The 22,878-nt window shown below is 44.7% G+C and overlaps 1 protein-coding gene across 1 annotated transcript; it reads left to right on the top strand.

Annotated features, from left to right (window-relative positions):
• Positions 1–5,251: 5,251 nt before the first annotated feature.
• On the top strand, positions 5,252–22,266 carry CHRNA3 (cholinergic receptor nicotinic alpha 3 subunit). Its single transcript, XM_084252747.1, has 5 exons — positions 5,252–5,287; positions 5,388–5,432; positions 6,483–6,592; positions 10,638–11,649; positions 21,242–22,266. The coding sequence occupies exons 1-5, from the start codon at positions 5,267–5,269 to the stop codon at positions 21,368–21,370; spliced, it is 1,317 nt and encodes a 438-aa protein (XP_084108873.1). The 5' UTR covers positions 5,252–5,266; the 3' UTR covers positions 21,371–22,266.
• The last annotated feature ends 612 nt before the right edge of the window (positions 22,267–22,878 follow it).

Raw genomic sequence — 22,878 nt, 5'->3', positions numbered from 1 at the left:
GCTGGCTGAATGAATGAATGGCTTTTATTCCTCCTTTGAATTCCTCTAAGCAGTTGTCCCTGTTTCCACCCAAAAGGGAACAGCCACTCTCCACAGCCCTGTTGCAGTTCTGTGGCCCAGCCGGGTTCCTCCACGGCCCCGTCACAGAGGCTTCCTCCCAGATGGGCCCTCACATACTATCTGTGCACAGTGCCCGACAAGGAATAGTCACTGAAAATATTGTGGAATGGAGGCATTCCATTTTTTAAATTATTCTACAATAAAATTGACTTTTGATGTCTTGTCCTATGAATTTTAATACATGTACAGATTCATGTAATCAGGATATAAGAGAGACCCATCACCCAAAACAACTCTCTCCTGCTACCCATTTATGGTCATATATCTCCCCATTTGTAATCCCTGATCTTTTTTCATCTTTTCAAGAATGCCGTTAAGTGGAATCATAATGAGAGCCACCCAGGTCGTTGTGGATACTGAGAGTTTGCTCGTTGCCTTCCAGCGCAGTATTCTGTTATGTGGATATTAAAGAACATTTGGGTTGCCAACAGTTTCTGGCAACTGCTGTATATATCCAGTATAGGATTTTGTGAGAACAAATTTTTCATTTCTCTAGACAAATCAGGAGTATGTTGCTGGGTAATCTGGGGAGTGAAACTGTCACATTGTTTTCTGCAGTAGCTTTGCCTTCCCACCAGCAAAATATGAGACATCCGCTGCTCTGTCTCCATGTCTGCATTTGGGATTGACAGCACTTTTATTTTAGCCATCCCAGTGGAGGTGAAGTGGTATATCATCCTGGTTTTCATATGCTTTTCTCTGATGACTGATGGTGTTAAATATCTCTTCATTTGTTGTATATGAGATTTCCAATATTTTTCAAGATTCCCAATATATGCTTCCAATATATTGCCAGGAGAATGAGAATGCTTTAAATGGGGTCCTGACATCCTACCCAAAACAATTTATAGATTCAATGCTAACCCAATAAAAATCCCAATGGCATTCTTCAAAAAGGTAGAAGAAAGATTATTGAAATTCATATGGAACCACACACAAAAAAAATAGCCAAAGCTCTCCTGACTAAAAAGGGGAGCAATGAAGGTTATCACACTCCCAGACTTCAAACTATACTATAAAGCCATAATAATTAAAACAGCATGGTACTGGAATAAAAACACACACAGGCCAGTGGAATAGAATTGAGAGTAGAAGTAAAACCACACATTTATAAACAATTAATATATGACAACAGAGCAAAGAATATACATTGGAACAAGGAAAGCCTCTTCAATTAGTAATGCTGGGAAAATTGAACTGCTGCATGCAAAAGAATGAAACTAGACCATTATCTCACACCATACATGAAAATCAACTCAAAATGGATAAAAGACTTGGATGTAAGACCTGAAACCATAAAACGCTGAAGAAATTATAGGCAAAACACTCCATTACATAAACCTCAGAAACACCTTTGTGAACTCATCAGCAAGGAAAACAAGTGAGAAAATAACTGGGACTATATCAGAATAAAAAGATTCTGTACAATGGCCAAAATAGAGACCCTACTGACTGGGGGAAAATATTTGCATGCCTTATATCTGCCAAGGGACTGATATTGAAGATCTACAAAGAGTGCATACAACTCAACAAAAAGAAAACAACCCAATCAAAAAATGGACAGAAGAGCAAAATAGGGACTTCTCCCAAGAAGACATACAGATGGCCACCAGACACGTGAAAAAATGCTCATCATCACTTATCATCAGGGAAATGCAAATCAAAACCACAATGAGATACCACCTCACACCTGTGAGAATGGCATACACACACACACACACACACACACACATGCTGGAGGAAAAAATGTATGGAGAAAAAGTAACTCATACTGTTGGTGGAAACATAGACTGGTCCAGCCCCATGGAAAGCAGTGTGGAGTTTCCTCAAAAGACTAAAAATGAATTTTCCCATATGACCCAGCAGTTTTACTCCTAGGTATCCAAAGAACATAAAAATACTAATTCGAAAGGAAACCTGCACGCCTGTGTTTACAGCAGCTACAGTTACAACAGCCAATATATGGACACCACCTAAATGCCCCAGAATAGGTGTGTGGATCATTCCATATACGATGGAATACTACTCAGTCATCAAAAAGATAAACTCATGCCATTTGTGGCAACATGGATGGAGCTGGAAGGGATTATTCTAAACGAAGTGCGCCAGATGGAGACAGATGGATACTGTATGGTTTTACTTACATGGACTCTAGAGAAATCTAACAAAAGGGTTAGACAAAGACTAAATGTAAGACTGATCCTTGAAAACAGACTGTAGATCTGACACATTCAGGAGGGGAGGAGGGAGAGAAGGCAGAGAGCAGAGAACAGACGGGAAGGAAAGCCTGGTGGAGGATAGTGGAGGGCTGTGAGCGCTTGGGTGGTGGAAAAACTATGGTGACCACACCAGAGGGGAGAAATCCTATGTTGTGAAAAAAATAAACAAGGATGTTTAAAAACAAAAATAAAAACATAAATGGAGACCTGAAAAGATAAACCCCATTTCTTACATTTTCGGGGTTCCACAAAATGACCCTTCTGTTTGGAGACATTTAATGGGAACGGGAGGCGCATACTGGAAATAATAAAGGGGACTCACCTGTGATAATGGGACCCCAAGAAAGCCTGTGAGGTGCCCCCACTGCACCCCATAGAAACCCAGGGTCTGCCTGGGGTGTAGACGGTGGGTGCAAAAGAGGTTCAGGGAAAGGCAGGGTAGTACCGTGTCAATGTCTCCATGCCCTGGCCTCACTAAAAAAATGTTTCTAAGGGGACTCTTAAAAACATAAAAACATGATCACACCTAAAATACTTAACAATCACTTACCATCAACTTAGATACATTATTTAAATAGTTAAAATTAATAAGTGCATTTAAAATTATTTAAATATTTAACAAAAACTCTAAGCCATGTTTTGTGGTCGTGTTTGAGCCTCTGCACCAGACGGGCTCCCTAAAGGCCCCCCCAAGACGGGCTCCCTAATGGCCCCACCCGGAGAGGCCGCCCGTCCCCGCAGCCCCCACAACTCCTCCTCCCGGCCGGGCAGCGCCCGCTGGCCCCGCAGGCACCGGCTGGTGCGGCTCCGGCCCGGGAGGCTGAGCCAGGACCCTGGGCCGCGCGCGCAGCTTCCCCCGCGAGGGCCTCGCTTCCGGCGGTGCCCGCGGGCGCCCCAAGTGGGAGGGGAGGCCGGGGGGCCGGGCTGGGCGGGAGGTGGGCGGAGGCGGGGTCGGGAGGAGCCGAAAGAGCCGGGAGGAGCCGCGGGGCGCCGCGCCCTGGGCGCAGCTCGGAGAAGGCAGCGGCGCTGCGAGCCGGGTGGGCGTCCGAGTCCGCTTGCTGCTCTTCGGGCCCGTTGGACCTGCCGCCGCCCGGGGTCTCGGGCCCGCGCGCAGAGGCATGGGCGCCCGCGGGGTTCCAGCCCTCGGGGCTCGGCTCCCGCCGCCGTCGGCGCTGCTGCTGCTGCTGCTGCCGGGTAGGAGCTGGGGGACCGGGCGCGAGAACCGGGCGCCCGGGGTGGGGACGCGAGGTCCGAAGGGGCGGCGGCCGGGAGCGCAGCGCGCGGGGCGGAGAGGCGGCCCCGGGGGCGCGGAGCCAGTGAGCTTCGCTCCTGCCCGGCGGCGGCGGAGGTGAGGGATGCCCCCCGCCGCCGGGCTCACCGGCGAGTTTCCCTGTGCGCTCGCCCAGAAGCAGGTGTGCGCGGGCTGGGGGCGCGCGCGTGGAGACCCGCCCGCCCGGATCCTGGAGAGACTGGTTCGCGCCTCGGACCCGCCGGGCGCCAGACTGCCGTCCCCACGGCCTGCCTCCAGCTCACCTCCTTGTTTACCAGTAGGTGGGGAAATTGAGGCAAGATATGCTTCGAAACTTGTGCAAGGCCACCGGGGGTGCACGGGGATCGTCTCCGAGCTGGAGGCCAAAGCGCCAGCCTGTCCTGCGTGCTCCTCTGCGTCTTTGCGCTCCCTGACCGCCCAGCGCGCCTCCCAAAGCCTGCGGGGTCTCTAAGAAAAGCGAGTCAGGAAGGAGCCGGCCCTGAGCCGTCGCCAGAGGCTCTTGGGGGGCCTGGGAGACCTGGTAGATGCCCAGGGACTGTGGGGCTTTGGCCCGGTGCTGGCCTGTAGCTGTTGGATGAAGACCTTGCACCCGTGCGCGCAGCGCACCTTCCCTGTCCTTTGTGCAGAGACCTGACTGCACAGCAGCCTTGCACTCCCGCGGGCTCCTCCCCGGGCCTCTCCCATGTTCTGGCGGGCCAGGGAGAGGCAAGTCTCATTTCAATACCTGGCCAAGTTGGGGTGGACTTCAGCAGGGAGGCCTCTCATCCCCTCCCCAGACGGTGCCCTTATCTGTAAGTGGGAAGTAGCTGACGCCGGATGGGGGAGTAGATGGTGGGGGGAGGGGGTGTGGCTTATGAACAGGGTTTCGAGAAAAAAGCCCCTTTGATAAGATGTGAAGATACGTCTCAGCAGAGCTCGCAGGTCATGAGTGCTGTGTGGATGCCAGGCTGGGTATGGCTGGGTGGCCACGCCCTTGCAGGGTCCCAAGTGGGGTGGAGGCGTGTCCCGGTCCTGGGCTGTGTCTCCCACAAGCTAGGAGGCAGGACGCCTGGGTTGGCCGGCCCTGGGTGGCCCTAGCCCTGGGCAGACAGAAGATGGAGGCCCGGTGCCAGCCCAGGCACAGGGCCCTGCCCTGTCTAACCAGGAAGGTGACCCTGTGCCAGCACCCAGCTGAGCCCTTCACTCATAACCCTGTGAGGTGGGTGCATTTGTCAACTTTGTTTCTACAGATAAAGACAGGAGGTTCAGAGCAGGTAAGCCACTTGCTTCAAGCTCCTACCACTCACAAGTAGTTTGTCAGGATTTGCACCAGATCTACCCTAGTGCAGAGCTGAGGCTCGTGCCCACAGTACTGCTTACTGAATGTGTGTGACCTGGGGGAACCAGTCTCTCCAAGCCTGTAGCTTGGAGGGGTAAGACTAGTCTGAAAGTTTGGAGTTCTGTAGAGTCCCCCTAATGAACGGAAGGGAGGTGGGGAGGGTCCCCAGTGAGGGGAGAAGCAGTGCTGCCCCCAGCTTATGACAGGGCTGTTTCCTCAGTGGCCTGCGCCTCCGACGCTGAGTACCGCCTGTTTGAGCGGCTGTTTGAAGATTACAACGAGCTCATCCGACCTGTGGCCAACGTGTCTGACCCGGTCATCATCCAGTTTGAGGTGTCCATGTCTCAGCTGGTGAAAGTGGTGAGTGCCAGAGCCACAAGCTGCAGGATTGCCAGAACAGCCTTTCCCAGAACCAACCTTGTTTTGTAATTCACGAGTCCGCCTTAATGTTTCTTTCTAGGATGAAGTAAACCAGATCATGGAGACCAACCTGTGGCTCAAGCAAGTAAGCGAGCAGGCACTGCACGCTGCTGCCCCCTGCCGGTCGCTACTTATTTTGCTGTCCCTGACCCAAGAAAGGCCCTGACTTCACTAGTTGGGTTCAAGGTTGGGGTCCACTGATAGCTGGCCTGTCTCTTGCTGGATTTGGATCCCCTGGAAAGACTGCAGCCTAGAGGGAGAGCCCTTCTCCACAGTCATACAGCAAATGGGGCCTGAATTCCAGGCCTGGCCCCTGCTTCTAGAGTGGTGCCTAAGAATATATGTCCTTCCCTTCCCTTACCAAAGAGTCAACATTCAACTTTGAGCCCAGATTGCCCGTTGTCCATGTTGGTAGGGAAGAAGCAGGGGTTCTGGATTGTTCTGTTCAGATCGAGGCCAAAGAAGTCAGCCTCTATGTGACCTCCACAGGGAGGTTTTGTCCAGATCTAGACAATTATCTCAGCAGCCTAATGGTGACCCACTGACCGGGCTCTCTGCTCATGCAGCTTCCTTCCCGGGAAGCTGGACAGCACAGCGCCGTTCAACTTCCTGAGCACACGGGCACTTACTACAGCCATATCCCTCTTTCCTTGGGACAGAGCTCCCTGCCTCTGCAGCCAGACACATCTTGGGTTCCATGGGGTCATTGTGTCTTCCCCAGAACCCTTCAGAGGTCAACCCTGCTTCACTTGGAGTGGAGGAGGGCTCTGTGTGTCATAAGCACCCTCTGCCTGGGGCTTGGTGAGGAACATGTCTGAGAAAGCTCCTGGAGAGCCTTTGTAGGGGGTAAACAGCAGGGGTGAAGGCATGGGCCTGGCGCTGGCATCAGAACGGGAAAAGAACAATGGCCCTTGTTTGACCGGGGAGCTGGGCTCGCCAGCCATCATGGGGCAGTGACTCCCATGGAGCCAGGAGGTACCGCCACGCTTAGTCAGAGCCAGCTCCCCCACTGCCACCCACTTGGGAAAACGGGTGAGTGTGGCGTGCAGCTCAGTGAAAGCAAGACGGGGAGTTGGCACAGTGGGTGCTGGCAGCAGAATTCACGTCAGGTCCTTTTGCTGCCACTTCCCTCTAGATCTGGAATGACTACAAGCTGAAGTGGAACCCCTCTGACTACGATGGGGCTGAGTTCATGCGTGTCCCTGCGCAGAAGATCTGGAAGCCGGACATCGTGCTCTATAACAAGTAAGATGCCAGGTGCTGCAGCCTCGACTGTGGGGCCTGATTTGCCCACTGGTGATGACCTTCCTCAGACCTTTTCCAAGAGGTCTTCATTTGTGAATTCATTCTGCAGCTAGTAATTGCACATCTATTGTAAATCAGGAGCTGGAGCTAGAGGGACACACAGCGCAGATAACTCCGCTGCCTCTCGGCGTCTAGCACACCCCAGGAAAGACAGGCATGAGTCCTAACGTTCCCGCGTGCAGTCACTGACTGGAGGAAGGACAACACTGGGCAGAGAGGCCATCTGTTACCAAGGCCTTCACCACAGCTCTGCCTGAGGTCCTACGCAGGCCCGATGATGTTAGAACAGGAGGTTTTGTTTTTCAGATGATGAATTGTCCCTGCTCCCCGCCTCCCCGATCCTGTACACGTGCTCAGTGTCCCTGCTGACCCCTTGCACACACCTCTTTGGAAGGAGGAACTTCCAAAGGTTCTTCCTCTGCCAGTCAGACCCTGCCCATTAGAGCAACTCCAAGACCTGCCCATCCTACCTAAGCTTGAAGCTGCCACTTTTCCTGTTTAAGCTCTTTTATTAGGCAAACATGCATTTCAGTGGATATTTTACAGTATGAACTAGTTTGTCCTTCAGGTATTAAAAATTCCCATTTTTGAACCTGTGCTTTCTCTCATTTCAATCATTAAGCATTTTTTAGCAAAACATTTCATATGGAATTAGGCTACTCTGATTTTAATGAGTAAGAGCATTCTGTGTTTAGGTTTTATGTATAGTAGGTGAAACTAATATGTTCAGGATTAGAACTAGAGAAGATATGTTTTCTGCTGAATCTGAATTTCTGGTCACTGGCAAGCAGAGAGGTCTTTAACCACTCCAAAGACAGTCTGTGTTTTATTTGCCATTTCCCAAGGAAGTAAACATTCATAAAGATATTTCTTTCATACAATTCTTATTTGTAAATTGGTCTTTAAAGAACTGGGACACAGGTAAACCCACCTGCTTTACAGAATGTGTGTTGTTCTAGAAGTATCCTATCCCAAAGACTCATAGAGAACTGTGCAGGGTGTTGAGAAGTTTTGTTAAATTAGAATTAAGAAACGGAGGAAAATTTATAATCTTATGATTGGAATGTCATAGCTGTTTTATAGCTATAATCTTGGGTGAACAGCTGGACTATTTTTGGATGTGTGATTTTTAACAAAATTGAGAGACAGTGAAAAGCTTTCAGTTGTGTGTGGAGAGGAGCACATATCATACATAAGGAATTTCCTTGGAATCTGAAGCTGAAAATATCAATAACATTTACAGAAAATCATCTAATTTCTCTAAGTTAGAACTTCAGTTTCTCAAAACTTCAGTTTGGTCCTCTGTTAAGGGTTTTCTTCATTTCAGCAGGCTAGAAACACCTTTCACCTTCTTATGCCAAAGTTTCCTCTATGATTCTTTGTTTTCTGTAGTTCATCTACTAATAAAATTCTCAGAAAATGCTCATGGATGGCATATATCATGAGTTTTTACAAGTTCATAACTCATTGTGTCCTATTAATACTTTCATGTCACTTATTTGTGGCTCATATTCTCCTTCCACGAAAATCTTAAAAATACTGACTGTTCTGGTATCAAGTATGGCTGTCAAAAATCTTATGCCAATCTAATTTTCTTTTTCTTGTAAAATGGGGTGACATTTGGGAGAAAAAGGAGACATTATTATTAAGTGTGCTGAGACCACAGGAGTAAGCCAAGACTGTCCAGGGCTCATTGGGATGAATAATTATAAATGGCTTGTTCTTCTTGCTTAGGTAACCAAAAGGTATTTTCCCTTTGTCTCAAGAGTTTGGCTGTTTTTCTTCATATTGTGTACATAATAAACCTTTTTTTACTCCAGGAAAGTTTTATTTCTGTATAGTTTTTAAGATTTTTCTGTTCCATTGCTTTGATTTTCTCTCTAGGAATTCCACTTTTACATATGTTGGAACATCTTTACCTCTATCCTCTCTATATTATTTTCTCTCAAATTCTTTTTCTTTATTTCTGTTTGAGTTAAAAAAAATTTATTTCTTTTTTTACTTTTCATTTCCATGCCTATGCTTTCCATGGTGTCTTCTTGTCCTTATGTTTCTTCTAGTTTAGTTCTTATTTCTAAAATGATTCTTTTTCCACCCTAGTTCTTTCCTGCATTCTGTCAGTTCTTTATACAGCCTCCTATTGTGCAACAAACTTGTTTCTTACATTTCTATTTCTGGTTTATGCCAACCTTCCACAGTTTCTAAAGATTTAATTAGTTTCTTTCAGCTCGATTAGTAATATCAGATTTTCAGTTTGCTCTGTGTCTGCATTTCTGGTGTGCAATTATCTGCTTGTGTGCTACTCAGTTATTTGTTTTTATAATTTTCTTATAACTTGTTTATATGCTGTTCAATCCAATCCTTTTCTGTTGTTCTTGCTTATATAGGTGGTCTTTGTTGAGCTTTTAGGACAAGTTCCCAGAAGGGATGCAAGTCAAGGCAGGTCTCTTATCTTACCTGTTTGAGTTCCTTGCTCATATAGTGAACTTGGAGCATTGAAAGGCTGCCCCTCCATGCAGCCACATGCACAGTCTCTTCTCACCCCCCACCACCCTTATTCCCTTTTCCATTCCAAGTTATTCTGGGAGTTTGGAAAGGTATTTCTGAGGTCCTACAGCACCCACACAGTCCTGATATACTCTCTGCTGGCGTTCAATGTGCTCCCACCTTGTTTTCTGTTCTCTCCACAAATTAGAAGCTGCGGAGTCTTATTTGATTCACTTTCCACTCGCTGAGGATGCAGTGATCTCCACTGCCTGGAAATGACAGGCACTTCTCTGGACAAGGCCACTGAGGTGTGCAGGCAGCCTCCCTCCCAGGTGTAAGACTCAGCAGGATACTGAGTTGGTCATCAGCAGTCTCCTGTTGAGCAGAGCAATTTACAGATTCCAATAAGATGATTCTAAGAAAAATGTACATATCTATATAAAAGAAAATCAGATTGTACATAGCCAAAAAGGAAGGGAAAAGAAACTTGGGGCAAAATAGGGAAAGCTTGGGAAACAGAAGGCAAACGAACCTGTTATGCTGGATTTGAAACATAAGGAATCAGAAAATATGATTATTCATTCTAAAACAGTGCTGGGAGTCATGGGGAATGTGGTGAGTGGCAGAACAGGATCCAGGGCCTCCCTGGTGGCGCAGCGGTTGAATGCTGGGTTGCGAAGCTTCCCGCAGCCTCTGCAGCGCCGGTTCGATCCCTGGCTGCTCCCTGGCCATTGGAGGAGGGTCCCACATGGCACGCAGACCTCTCCTGCCGTGTCTGCTGCTCCCCTCAGCAGTGTACTTTGGTCCTTCTGCCTGTTCTGCTCCCCGCTCTGGTGAATTCTCTCACCCTCCCGTGCTTCTGACTGTACCCAGTGCTTGTGTAAATAAATAAATTAAATAATAAATAAATAATCTTAAAAAAAAAAAAAGAACAGGATCCAGATATCAGGTCTGGCAATAGCCCAACTAACAGGGCTCAGTTTCCTGGGCATGAGGGAACAGGGTGATCTCTGCAGCCCCTTCACTCCACAGTCTGGCTTCACACACATTGGCTTCCCAGTGGAAACTTAATGAAGAGACCTTAGAAGACCAAACCATAGGCACAGCAAGTGGCAATATTGCCAAAGATCCCCTAAACACCTGCCTCTGAGATGACAACTTTCATCAGTTTCTCACATTTTTTAAAGAGGAAAAAAAATCTCTTCCTGGCATTTGGAAGGACTCAATAAATACTGAATGCATGTAGAACAAACCAATGATATACGTGGTGGGATGTGGGGGTGATGTGTATGTCTAATTGATGAGAGGGAGGTCCTAGGCCTCGTTGTCCCTACTGGAAATAGGGTAGTGTACTGGGTGAACTTTATGGCACTTTGAGCTCATATTCTGCAGTTTTACAATCATTACTTGGCATCTACCTGCTGGGGACTTGAGAGGCTGCATAAGACGACCATGTGGTGATAACTGTGTGTTGTCACACCTCCTCTTGTCTTCACAGTGCAGTTGGGGACTTCCAGGTGGATGACAAGACCAAAGCTTTACTCAAGTATACAGGGGAAGTGACATGGATTCCTCCAGCCATTTTTAAGAGCTCATGCAAAATCGATGTAACCTATTTCCCATTTGATTATCAAAACTGCACCATGAAGTTTGGTTCCTGGTCCTATGACAAGGCAAAAATTGACCTGGTTTTAATAGGCTCTTCCATGAACCTCAAGGATTACTGGGAGAGCGGCGAGTGGGCCATCATCAAAGCCCCGGGCTACAAACACAACATCAAATACAACTGCTGTGAGGAGATCTACACCGACATCACATACTCGCTGTACATCCGGCGCCTGCCCTTGTTCTACACCATCAACCTCATCATCCCCTGCCTGCTCATCTCCTTCCTGACCGTGCTGGTTTTCTACTTGCCCTCAGACTGTGGGGAGAAAGTGACCCTCTGCATCTCAGTTCTCCTCTCCCTGACTGTGTTTCTCCTGGTGATCACTGAGACCATCCCATCCACCTCACTAGTGATTCCCCTCATCGGTGAGTACCTCCTGTTCACCATGATTTTTGTAACCTTGTCCATTGTCATCACTGTCTTTGTACTCAACGTGCATTACCGAACTCCGACCACACACACGATGCCCACGTGGGTGAAGACTGTGTTCCTAAGCTTGCTTCCCAGGGTGATGTTCATGACCAGGCCAGCCAACGAGGGCTGTACTCAAAAGCCAAAATCCTGCTACAGCTCTGAGCTCTCAAATCTGAATTGCTTTAGCCGCATAGAGACCAAAGCCTGCAAGGCCGGCTATCCGTGCCAGGATGGGATGTGTGGCTACTGCCACCACCGCAGAATAAAAATCTCAAATTTCAGTGCCAATCTCACAAGAAGCTCCAGTTCAGAATCTGTGGATGCTGCTGTGCTGTCTCTCTCTGTTTTGTCACCGGAAATCAAAGAAGCTATCCAGAGTGTCAAGTATATTGCTGAAAACATGAAAGCACAAGATGAAGCCAAAGAGGTAAGGATATGTTTATTATTAAGTCATTCATTCATTCATTCAACAAACATTTGTTGATTTCCTGTGGGAAAAGGCATTAGGGTGGGAGTTAAGGAACTAAATTCTGTCACCATTAATCTGTGTTCAGGTCATTTCCTCCACTTACCAATCATGTGTCCTTGGATATGTTGCCTGACCTCTCTGAGTCTCTATTCTCATCTGTAAAATGGGATGATAAAGCTTATGAGGATCTAGTGCCCAGAAATTAGCCACTGGGCTGACAACAGGCTGGGCTGGTTAGAACTCTGACGTCAAGAAGGAGTGAATTAGGAGGTAGGCAAGGAAAGGACAGAAGCCAGATGCTCTCCAATTAGTAATGATCAGCTGAGCTTACATTTAAAATTTTACTAATTGTTTTCTTTCCCATTTAGCTATTATTTACAAAAACACATGCCTCTTAAGTGTACAGCTCATTTATATTATGTATACTGTGCACACCCATGTAACCACGACCCAGGTAAAGACAAAGAACAATTCCAGTGTCCCAGAAAGTTCCCTCGTTCTCCCTCCCTGTCCGTATCTCCCTCCCCACACTGATCCTGATTCTTTTACATTGACTAGTTTTACCAGTTCTTGAACTTCAAATAAATGGAATCCTGTAGTACAAACTCTTTCATGTCTGACTTCCTTTGTTCAGCAAAATGTCTTTGAAGTTCATCCTCTTGGTTGTTTCTGTTGATGTGTAACATTCTGCATCTTCTGTTTGTTTATTCTGCAGTTGTTGGACATTTGGTGATTTCCAGTTTGGGCCACTGTGAATAAAGCTACTATAAACATTTTTTTCCAGGTCTTTTGGTGAACATATGCACTCATTTCTCTTGGATGTATACCTAGGATTAGAATTTCTGGGTCACTGGATAGAACGTGTGTTTAACTTTAGTGAATACTGTAAGGTTTTCAAAGTGTTTGAATTAATTGCTGCTCCCCTTGCAATGTCTGAGAATTCCAGGGCAGCTGTCCTGGCTAACACATATGAAGAGGAATCTTGTTGCTGTTTTAATTAGCATTTCCCTGTTGAGTAATGATTAGGGTTCTTTTTCATATGCTTTTTGGCCATTTGGATATTTTCTTTCTTTTTTTTTCTTAAACTAACAATTCTAAAGATTTATTTATTTATTTATTTATACAAGCACTGGGTACAGTCAGAAGCACGGGAGGGTGAGAGAATTCACCAGAGCCAGAGCGGGGAGCAGAGCAGGCAGAAGGACTGAAGTACACTGCTGAGGGGAGCAGCGGGCGGGCGGGGCAGGAGAGGTCTGCGCACCATGTGGGACCCGCTTCCAGCGGCCAGGGAGCAGCCCGGGATCGAACTGGCGCTGCAGAGGCCCTGCGTAGCTTCACAGCCCAGCGCTCAACCGCTGCGCCACTAGGGAGGCCCCTGGATATTTTCTTTTGTCAATTAAATATTTAAATTCTTTTGCCCGTTTCTCAAGTGCATAAAATATTACCTCCAAAAATCTTGCTTTAAAAGTAATGTCAAGTATTAAAAACAGGGAAGTTTCATACTCACTTCTGGCTGCTCTTGAGCCTATATTTACTCTCAAGTTAACAGAATCATGTGCAGTAATTTTATAAGAAGCTCTGCTTTAGAATTAATTGGCCCTGCCGTAAGTTGATTTTTAGCAAAGAGTTAATTACTAGATAACGTCAGCTCCTGATTCACTCAATACAATTACTGTTGATGGCGAATGTCTGGAGCCTCTTTTCAGCTGTGAATGGCATATAATATAAAATAGGACAGAAGACAGCTCCTCAGCCCCGCTGGTCTGAGCATGCCTTGCGACCCTCAAAAAGCTAAATCTCCACTGACCTCAGTAATTTAACCAAAAAAAATCAGTTGCTCCTTTAAATTTGGTTCAATTTAAGTTCAGCTGAAATAAATGATCAGTGAAAATCTGTTGTTCAACACGAGAATGCAGACATTCTTGACCTTTTTTTATCCAATTTTAAATTAATAATTTCTTTGAAGTTAGCAGTAATTTACTAAATATGGAAATCTAAGTACCCAAAATCTAGCCTAGTCTAGTAGAAATGATCTTTATTCCAAAAATTTTCCACTCAGAACCACAGTGTTAAGAGTTTCACAAGGATAAAACAGACAAAAAAGGTACTCAAAGGGAATTCACAAACTGAAATGCCAGGAAGATGAATTAGTGAAATAACCACAAGGTGGCAATCGGGAGCCATGGGGTCTGTGACAAATGCAGAGCCCGTGGTTCATCTCAGTGGGCACCCATTGCTCACTTCTGGTCACCTGTTACCACAGAAACATGGTCATTTAGTACTAGATCCTGCCGTTTTTCTAATGAAAGCAGGCCAGGCTACCAGACTGCACCATTTTTTTAAACAGGAGCCAACTTAGTGCTCTGAGGAGAGTCAAACTGTCTGAGGGATTCTTTCTTTCCCTCTTACTGTGTAACTGACAATCTGCTTTTCACAGAGTTTTCCAGACATATGTTCATCCCCTAAATCTCTGGCTCCTGCTTAGCTGGTTTGAACTGCCCTTGGCTCCTAGGAACCTAGACTGACTTTCTAGTCTAGCATGGCTCCCAGAGCTATCTCCTGAGGGCACCTGAGCCTGTGAGTGACTGTCCTGGGTCTGAAAGATACCAGAATGTCATGGTGGCCAGCCTGCCTCAACTGTCCTGTTTTTCAAGTTGTTCATGTTGGTAACCCCCATTTGCTCACACCTGGTCTAATGAGTAAGGAGATTACTTGGTATCAGTACTCTAAGTGTTAACAGGACAACCCCGATATGAAACGGGTTGCCTGACTGTGGGTCTTCACCCAGGCCCTTAAAAGGTATGTGCACACAAAAGGTTACTAAAATGTTTATTTACAAGGGAAGGGGAAATGAAGAAATGAATAACTCAGGGGGGAAAAGAGGGAGATAAATTCGTAAATGCATCCTACCCATTCTGCTGACCTGGAATCCCAATGACCCAGTGAGCTGGCAAAAAGCCAAGTGCCATGTGGCCAAGAGGCTGACCCGCAGCCACATGACTGGTTATATATTCAAACAAAGAACATGGCCTCTTAACTCTGCCCTCAGGTCCTCGTGACACTCCCTTTGGGAATCATGGAATTTGTAGTTCCCAGTGTCTTGATGGTATGGGGGTGGAGTCCACAAAGTCTATATGGCGTTTGCTAAGGACATCCTTTCCCCCTAACATAAGTTCAGAGTTAGGGTTGAGATTGGGTTACCAATCTGTCCAGTGTTTCCAACACCATTTATTGAAAAAAGTGTCCTTTCTCCATTGTATATTCTTAGCTTCTTTGTCATAATTAATTGACCATGTCTGTATGGGTTTATTTCTGTGCTCTCCATCCCATCCCATTGATCTTTATGTCTGTTTTATGCCAATATCATACTGATCTGATTACTATAGCTTTGTAATATGCTTTGTATTCAGGCCACATGATGCATTTTCTCTAGCTTTTTCTTCTTTCTCAAGATTTTTTTGGTTATTGGGGTTTTTTTTTTGTGTGACTTCATGTAAACTTCTGGGTTGTTTGATTTACATCTGTGAAAAATGACATTGGCATTTTGCTAGGGATAGCATTAAGTCTATAGATTGTTTTGGGTACTGGGACATTTTAACAGTATGAATTCTTCCAGCCTGTGGAAGTTTTCAGTGTACAGGTCTTTTTGCCTCCTTGGTTGCACTTATTTAAGGTATTTTATTCTTCTTGATGCAGTTGTAAATGGGATTGTTTTAATTTCTCTTTCCTGTGGTTCATTAATATACAGAAGTGCAACAAATTTTACATATTGAATTTGTATCTTTTGCTGAATTTGTCTGTTGGTTCTAAGTTTTTTTCTTGGTGGCATTTGTTTCTGTGGAGTTTGTTCTTTCCAGATATGTGTGTGTGTATGAAGTAGGTCATCTGCAAGTAGTGACAGTTTCACTTTTTTTCCAATTTACACATCTGTTATTTCTTTTTCTTGCATAAGGCTATGACTAGAATTTCAAGTATTAACTTGAGCAAAAGCAACCTAAGTAGGCACCCTTGATCTTAGAGAAAAGATGAAATCTTTCCACTGTTAAGTATGATGTTATCTGTGGACTTGTCCTATATGGCCTTTATTAAATTGAGGTGTGTTTCCTCTATTCCTACTTTATTGTGTTAAATGAATGTTGAATTTTGTCAAATGCTTTTCCTACATCTATGGAGATGATCATTGAGATGATTTTTATTCTTCATTTTGTTAATGTGGTATTCACATTGACAGTTTGTATATGCTTAGCTATCCTTGCATGCCTAGACTAAAGTCCACTTGATCATGGTATCCTTTTACAGTGCCATTGAATTCATTTTGTTTTGGGGCAAGCCTAATAGACTTAAAATATATTGTGCCCTCCGTTTTATGTAAGTTTAGCTGTATACAAAATTCTAAGGTTAAAGTTCTTTTCCTTAAATACTTGGAAAATATTACTCCCATGACTTTTTTGCATCAGTGTCAATTTTGAAGTTTTAAGTTTAAGCTGGGTATCGTTCCTTTGTGAGTATTTGATTTTATCTAGAAGCTATCCTAACTCTCTATTTGTAGAAACATCTGATACCATCAAACACTAAATGTCCGGTGTGTGTCTAAGCTATCTGACTTTTTTTGTTGTTGTTGACAGTTGGGGAAATTTGACTATGGAATGGATGTTGCATCCAAGAAACTACTTTTGATTTTTAAATGTGTGATAATGGCATGGTAGTTATATAAGAATCTGTCTATATTTCTTTTTAAAATTTCCTCCCTACCACCACCCCTTATATCTCCTTTTTCGGTACAGAGCATTTTTACCCCAGGGTGCTTGCTCCTGTTGTTAAGATCCTTAAATTTTTGGTTAGTGAAAGCATTCCAGCATTGGTTCAGGTTTGCCCTCTACCCCTCCCCCACAAGTTAGGTTAAGCAGGTGTTTCTAATATCGTAGCTTCAGGCTGCAAAAATACCTTTTCTAGAAGGAGACACAAGTGATCTAACCTGGTTTTCTCTGCTGATTCAAGCCCCAGCTGTGCCCTACTGGAAGCACAGGCTCAAACCAGTCATCATTACTCCATGCCCTGCTCCTCTAGTTCTCCAATAGCGCAACCTCTGTCCTGCATCCAACTCTGTGCACTCCCTTAAGCAACACAGTACTAGGTGTAGTGGCAGGATGGGCCAGAGCAGGATCTCTATGACTGGAGCAGATGGGTAACAGAGAGTCCTGGAGCCCTCAGTGGCTTTTCAGGATTTTATTGATCTTTTACCAGGTACACGGCAGGCAGGCAGGGGTGCTGGCGGGGGGGCAGGAGGCTGGCAGGCCACCCAGCACCAGGCGAGTTGTCATTCTTCCTGGGCTCTCCGACACTCGTGGCCTTTGCTTCTCTGCTCCTTTCACTCTCCGCTGGCATCCCGGTGACGCCGCTCTTATAAGCCCACTCTCTCAGCCCAGGTGTACCCACCGACACATGCCCACACCCCAATCCAGGTGCCCGCCATCAGGCATGCATTCAGGACCGCAGAATTCATCATTAATCCTAACGGCGGGAGGGCAGAAAAGCCCGATACTTTACTTACCCTACACAGGTCTCCAGAGTCCTCACTGTGGGTATGTGCCCTTGTAGTAGGGCAACCAGTTGCAGGGCAGGCCAGGTTCCTTGTTGATTTGGGCAAATGAAAAAAGAAATTTTGGAACCCTCTGTAGATTTGACAGATCTTTAATGCTGAAGCAGGGGACCAGATACAGTTAGACCAGCAAGCAGAGAGGCAGGGAGTTAGGGAGGCAAGGAGGCTGGGAGGCAGGCAGCAGCCAAGCCTCTGAGCTCCCTCCTTCCTTGATCTTCATATTCCCTTGGACTTCTTTTCTCTCTCTCTTTAATCTCATAATGATTGCATCTTAGCTCAGGTATCCATGATCACAGGTGCGCATGCCCCATGCTCACACTCCTTGCCCTGGGCATCTGTACTTATAAGTACAGGTGCCCCGTGCTCACACTCCCAAGCACCTTTTGCAATAACATGTTATCAGTGTGGGCAACATAACCTAAGAGAAAACAGGCCACAGGTGGCGGCTGTCAAGGCTAAAGGCGGGAAGGTAAAAAAAGGGCCTAATTAACTCCATTTTCCTTACAGCCCCTGATTCAACAACCATAGGGGCTCCATTTGCCAGGCACCCTCCCCTCCTGTGGGTGGTGATACCCCAGTACCACTGCAAACACAGTTCAATTAAAAACAGTTTTTCTTTTTTTTCTTTTATATAGTTTGTACATCATTTTTCGTATTTGTACAATGTCTGCATTTTCATCTTGGTTATAGTCCCCGTACAATTCCCACCCACCTTGTTTTGATCCTAATCCCTTCTCGCCACCCTTTCCGACCCCGTACTGTGTCTCTGGTTTATAGTTTCTTGTTGATTTTGATTTTTACTTCATTATAATTAGTCCTTTTCCTGATCCCTTATTTGGGTTTTCTAAATTCCTGCTATGAGTGAGACCATCCGGTATTTTTCTTTTTCCTTCTGGCTTATTTTGCTGAGCATGATCCCTTCCAGCTCCATCCATGTTGCTGCAAATGACAAGAGTTTATCTTTTTGATTGCTGAGTAATATTCCACTGTGTACATGTACCACATCTTCTTGATCCAGTCATCTATTTGGGTTGTTTCCATAGCTTAGCTATTATAAACAGTGCTGCTATAAACATAGGGGTGCACGTGCCCTTTTGAATTAACGATTCTGTGTCCTTTGGGTAAATACCTAGGAGTGGAATTGCTGGATCATATGGATGCTCCATCTTTAGCAGGTTGAGGAACCTCCACACAGTTTTCCAATTACAGTTTTTCATTTATAGTTAACGGACCATTGCCCTGACACATGCTGTAGTCATCCTGTTATGTTTCAGGGGTCATTGACTGTTCTGCTGCAGTTCACTTGAGTAAATGGACCAGGATGGCATATTCCCTATGCTGTTCATCTTTCCAGAGTCCCTGTGTGACATGCCTGTGCACCATTTTATTCTGAGATTTTTCATCTTTCATTCTAAGGGAATCAGTTATTTCTGTGAAGATTTCTTCCTCACCTCCCCCAAGCTCCTGTTGCACAGACCTGGACACATCTGCTTCTGGTCTCTATATCTCTTAGCTTTTCTTTTACAGTTCCCACATCATTCCTTCTGCCAACCCCCTGGAAGAGTTCCTCATTCTCATCTGCCACCTGCCTGTTTTCTTTTCTGGGCTGTATCAACCCCTGCCAGCTATCACATCCCTTGAGTTCTTCTTTGCAACTTGTCTATTTTCACACTGTATTTCCTCTTTGCTCTTTCAAAACTGCTTGTTTCCAGTATTGTGTCATCTCTGAGGAGATCATGTTTAAGTCCTTCACCAATCAGCTCCATGAATTATCTTTGAATGAACAGCTCAGTTGATGTATTTGGGACCTGCTAGCTCACATTTTCTGAGGGTGTCAGCCATGCTTGCTGACTTGTTTTGGGGAGGGAGCCACCCAGGCTCCACCAGGCAGGGGACTGCCCCAGCAGTGTGGGCTAGGTTGCTCTTTCCAGCTGCTTCCCTTCCACGTGGCGTTATCCCTGGAAGATTTCTCTTCACTCCCAACTGGTCTAATACTTTCCAATTCCCTTTCTCTTGACTGAAATTGCTCCACTTTTGATGGGGAAAGCGGGGGAGGGAAGCCTCTGTCCGTGAGAACCTTCTGTTCTCAACTCTTCCCCTCAGCCAGACTCGGCTTTACTCACAAGTTACCCCACCTGAATCTCCGGGCTTTGGGGATGGACTAAGAACACACCAAGTGGTAGAGGAGAAAAGAGCACAACTCCAAAGCTCTCCCCGTCCTGCCTTCTACCAAGACCCTCCTCTGACACCCCATGCTACTCTCACCAGGCCTCGCCCACCATTTTACCTACAACTCATCTACCCTAATACTCATCATTAGTTTCAAAGTTTCCAGAGACTGGCCAGTGTCATTATGCCTTAAAGAATGAGTTAGACCTAAAATTAATCACCCAGTTCTTCTGGCGGCACTCTCTGGATTCATGTGTAAGACCCCAGTTCTGTCTTTCTTCACCATGTAAATTACTGTCAGAGTGAGATTTATACTAGATGAGGATCATTTTTAAATCATCATTAATGTCAGCAGGTATTGTTCAGTAAGGAGCCAGGCACATTATTTCATTTAATCCTCATTACAGCCCTCTGAGGCAGGTACTGTTCTTATCCCCTTTTACAAATGAGGAAATTGGTGCCAAAAGAGGTCGCATCATTTACCCACATTTTTACAAGAAAGGAAAGAGGTGAGATTACATTTGTCTCCAAGTCTGCTTTTCTACCCACATTCCTCCAAGACCCTTGGGAATTTTAGCGGGCAGGAAGTGGGCAGGAATCACAGGGTCTGTTGTATACTTGAAACCCACACCAGAGTCTCAGGAATTCAAATGAAGTACCTCACGGCAAATTTGGCATTATAATTCTCATGTTACCTCTGACTCAATGTCATCAAGAAATCACATTTACTCAAGCTCATATTGATGAAATAAAATCCTTGTCTCCCAGTCCCTTTTCAATGCACTTCATTAAATTACCAAATCACATGCTGCCCTTTATTATGGGATTATTTCATCAAAACCAGTTGATTCATGGGTTCTCTCTTTTTCAATTCAATTATGGTTTCCCTGCTTTCAGAGTTGTCTAGGGGTATAATTAACATATAATCCTCCTTCCTATTTTAAGCCTGCATTGAAGCTGTATTAGTATACAATTATTCTTGTTCCTTCTTCCACCTTTTATTTTGTTAGCAATTATTTCTTATTTTCAACCTTTTCAATAATGGTACAGTACTTATTGCATGATATTTTGGACATTGTGGAAAGGGGTAGTGGGAAAGAAAATAGTCAGGGGCTTTCTCTGATGTGCTTATTTCATTTTGGAAACAGATGTTAAAAGGAAATTAGTATCTAAAGCTGTATAAGAAAGAGTAATGCTAAATGATGTTGAATTGTACTCATTTTTCTAACAGTGGCCTACATTTTACATCCTCCCACAGATGTGTAAGTCAAAGAAATGGTTACTAACTTTCTGAACTGGAATTCAATTAGGAAATATAGATTATACACACATTGAGAAATTTCTGATTTATGACATTTAACATGACAAATACACTTATTTCTCTAGTGCATAAAGATAAATTTAAGAATGTAGATGCTTTTGACTTGTGACAGGCTTTGGGGCCTTGTTGTGACAGACTCTGGGGCCAATCCTGCTTGGGTGGACTTTTACCCACGAGGGGACGGGTAACTTTGGGTGGTTGATTTAGGAACTATATTCTTTGCCTTTTTTGTATTATTTCCTGATTGTATTAAAGTTCCTTCCCATTAAAAAACAAAAAGAATGTAGATTTTCTCAGATTACAATTAGGGAAAAGAGATGTCTTATTATGGAGATAGAATGTCGTGTCTTTTACTACTTGCAACATTTTTATGAATATTCAATATCAAACTTGTGTTCGCTCTGCTTTTCCTTCATATTTTGTGTTTCCTTTTTTCACGATTTTTTTTGTTTGTTTTTCAGATTCAAGACGATTGGAAGTATGTTGCCATGGTTATTGATCGTATTTTTTTGTGGGTTTTCATCCTGGTGTGCATTTTGGGAACAACAGGACTGTTTCTCCAACCCCTAATGGCCAGGGATGATGCATAAGCACTTCACAGTGTGTTTTTCTGAGGGGTACTTGTGTGTGTGTGGAAGGAGGGGGCTGTTTCTTTTAATTATTTTTTTATTGTATTAATTCACTGAGCAAAAAAATGTATCATCCGAACCATTTTTAAGTGCACAATGCAATGGTTTAAATAAGCTTAATTGTTATTTTAACTATCACTACCATCCATTCTCATAACTCTTGTAAATCTTATAAAATTGTATACTCATTAAAGAATAACTATCCATTACTCCTTTCCACCCAGCCATTGGCAACCCTTTTTCTACTTTCTGTCTTTATAATTTTGACTCTATGTACCTCATGTAAGTGGATTTATTTATTTATTTTTTTTAATTTTCTAGAGGCATGTCTTATTTATTTATTTGTTTGTTTGTTTGTTTGGTTTATACATGCACTGGGTACAGTCAGAAGCGTGGGAGGGTGAGAGAATTCACCAGAGCCAGAGCGGGGAGCAGAGCAGGCAGAAGGACCGAAGTACACTGCTGAGGGGAGCAGCGGGCGGCAGGAGAGGTCTGCGCGCCATGTGGGACCCTCCTCCGGTGGCCGGGGAGCAGCCGGGGATCGAACCGGCGCCGCAGAGGCTGCGGGCAGCTTCGCAACCCAGCGCTCTACCGCTGCGCCACCGGGGAGGCCCTGTAAGTGGATTTATATGTTTGTTTTTTGTGTTTCATTTAGCACATGTTCAAGGTTCATCCAGGTTGCAGAGTTTTCTTTCTTCTTAAGGCAGAATAATATCCTATTGTATGTCTAGATGACTCTTTGCCAACTATTAATCCTTCAATGAATCCCTGGTTTGCTTTCATGCTTTTAGCTATTGTGAATAATGCTGCTATGAACATGTGTATGCAAATATCTCTTCAAATAGCTCTTGCTGTCCATTCTTTTGAGTAAATACCTAGAAATGGAATTTCTGGATTATATGGTAATTGTACTTTTAATTTTTGCTGTTTTCCACAGTGGCTGCACCAATTTACATTCCCACTAACACTGCACAAGAGTTCCCGCTTCTCCATATTCTGGCCAACACTTATTTGTTTTTTTTTTGTTTTTTTTTTGATACTAGCTATCTTCATTGTGGTTTTTGATTAACATTGCCCTGATTTTTAGTGATGTTGAGCATCTTTTCATGTACCTGTTAGCCATCTTTGGGAAAATGCCTTTTCAGTTCTCACTACCCTTATCAGATATATGGTTTGCAAATATTTTCTTCCTTTTCATTTTAGAGATGGTTTCCTTTGCTATGTAGAGCTCCTTAGTTTGCTGTAGTCTGACATGTTTTTCTTTGCTTTTGTTGCCTATGTTTTGATGTCATGTCAGAAGCCTCATAACCAAGACTAATGTCAAGAAACTTAACACCTGTTTTCTTCAAGAAGTGATATGACTTCAGGTCTTACAATCAAGTCTTTAATACATTTTAAGTTAATTTTTGTGCTTGGTGTGTAGGGCCCACTTTTATGTGGCACACATTTTTGCATGTACAGTCCAGTTT

Source organism: Talpa europaea (assembly GCF_964194135.1).
Source record: "Talpa europaea genome assembly, chromosome: 1".
NCBI lineage: Eukaryota > Metazoa > Chordata > Mammalia > Eulipotyphla > Talpidae > Talpa > Talpa europaea.
The sequence above is the reverse complement of the archived record's forward strand: the minus strand, read 5'-3'. Positions and strand labels throughout refer to the sequence as shown.

Bases quoted from the DNA above. Each gene is read 5' to 3' on its own strand.
- CHRNA3 (XM_084252747.1), top strand. From the start codon at position 5,267: ATGTCTCAGCTGGTGAAAGTG. The intron at 5,433-6,482 runs GTAAGCGAGCAG...ACTTCCCTCTAG, and splicing joins CCAACCTGTGGCTCAAGCAA to ATCTGGAATGACTACAAGCT. The intron at 11,650-21,241 runs GTAAGGATATGT...TTTGTTTTTCAG, and splicing joins CACAAGATGAAGCCAAAGAG to ATTCAAGACGATTGGAAGTA.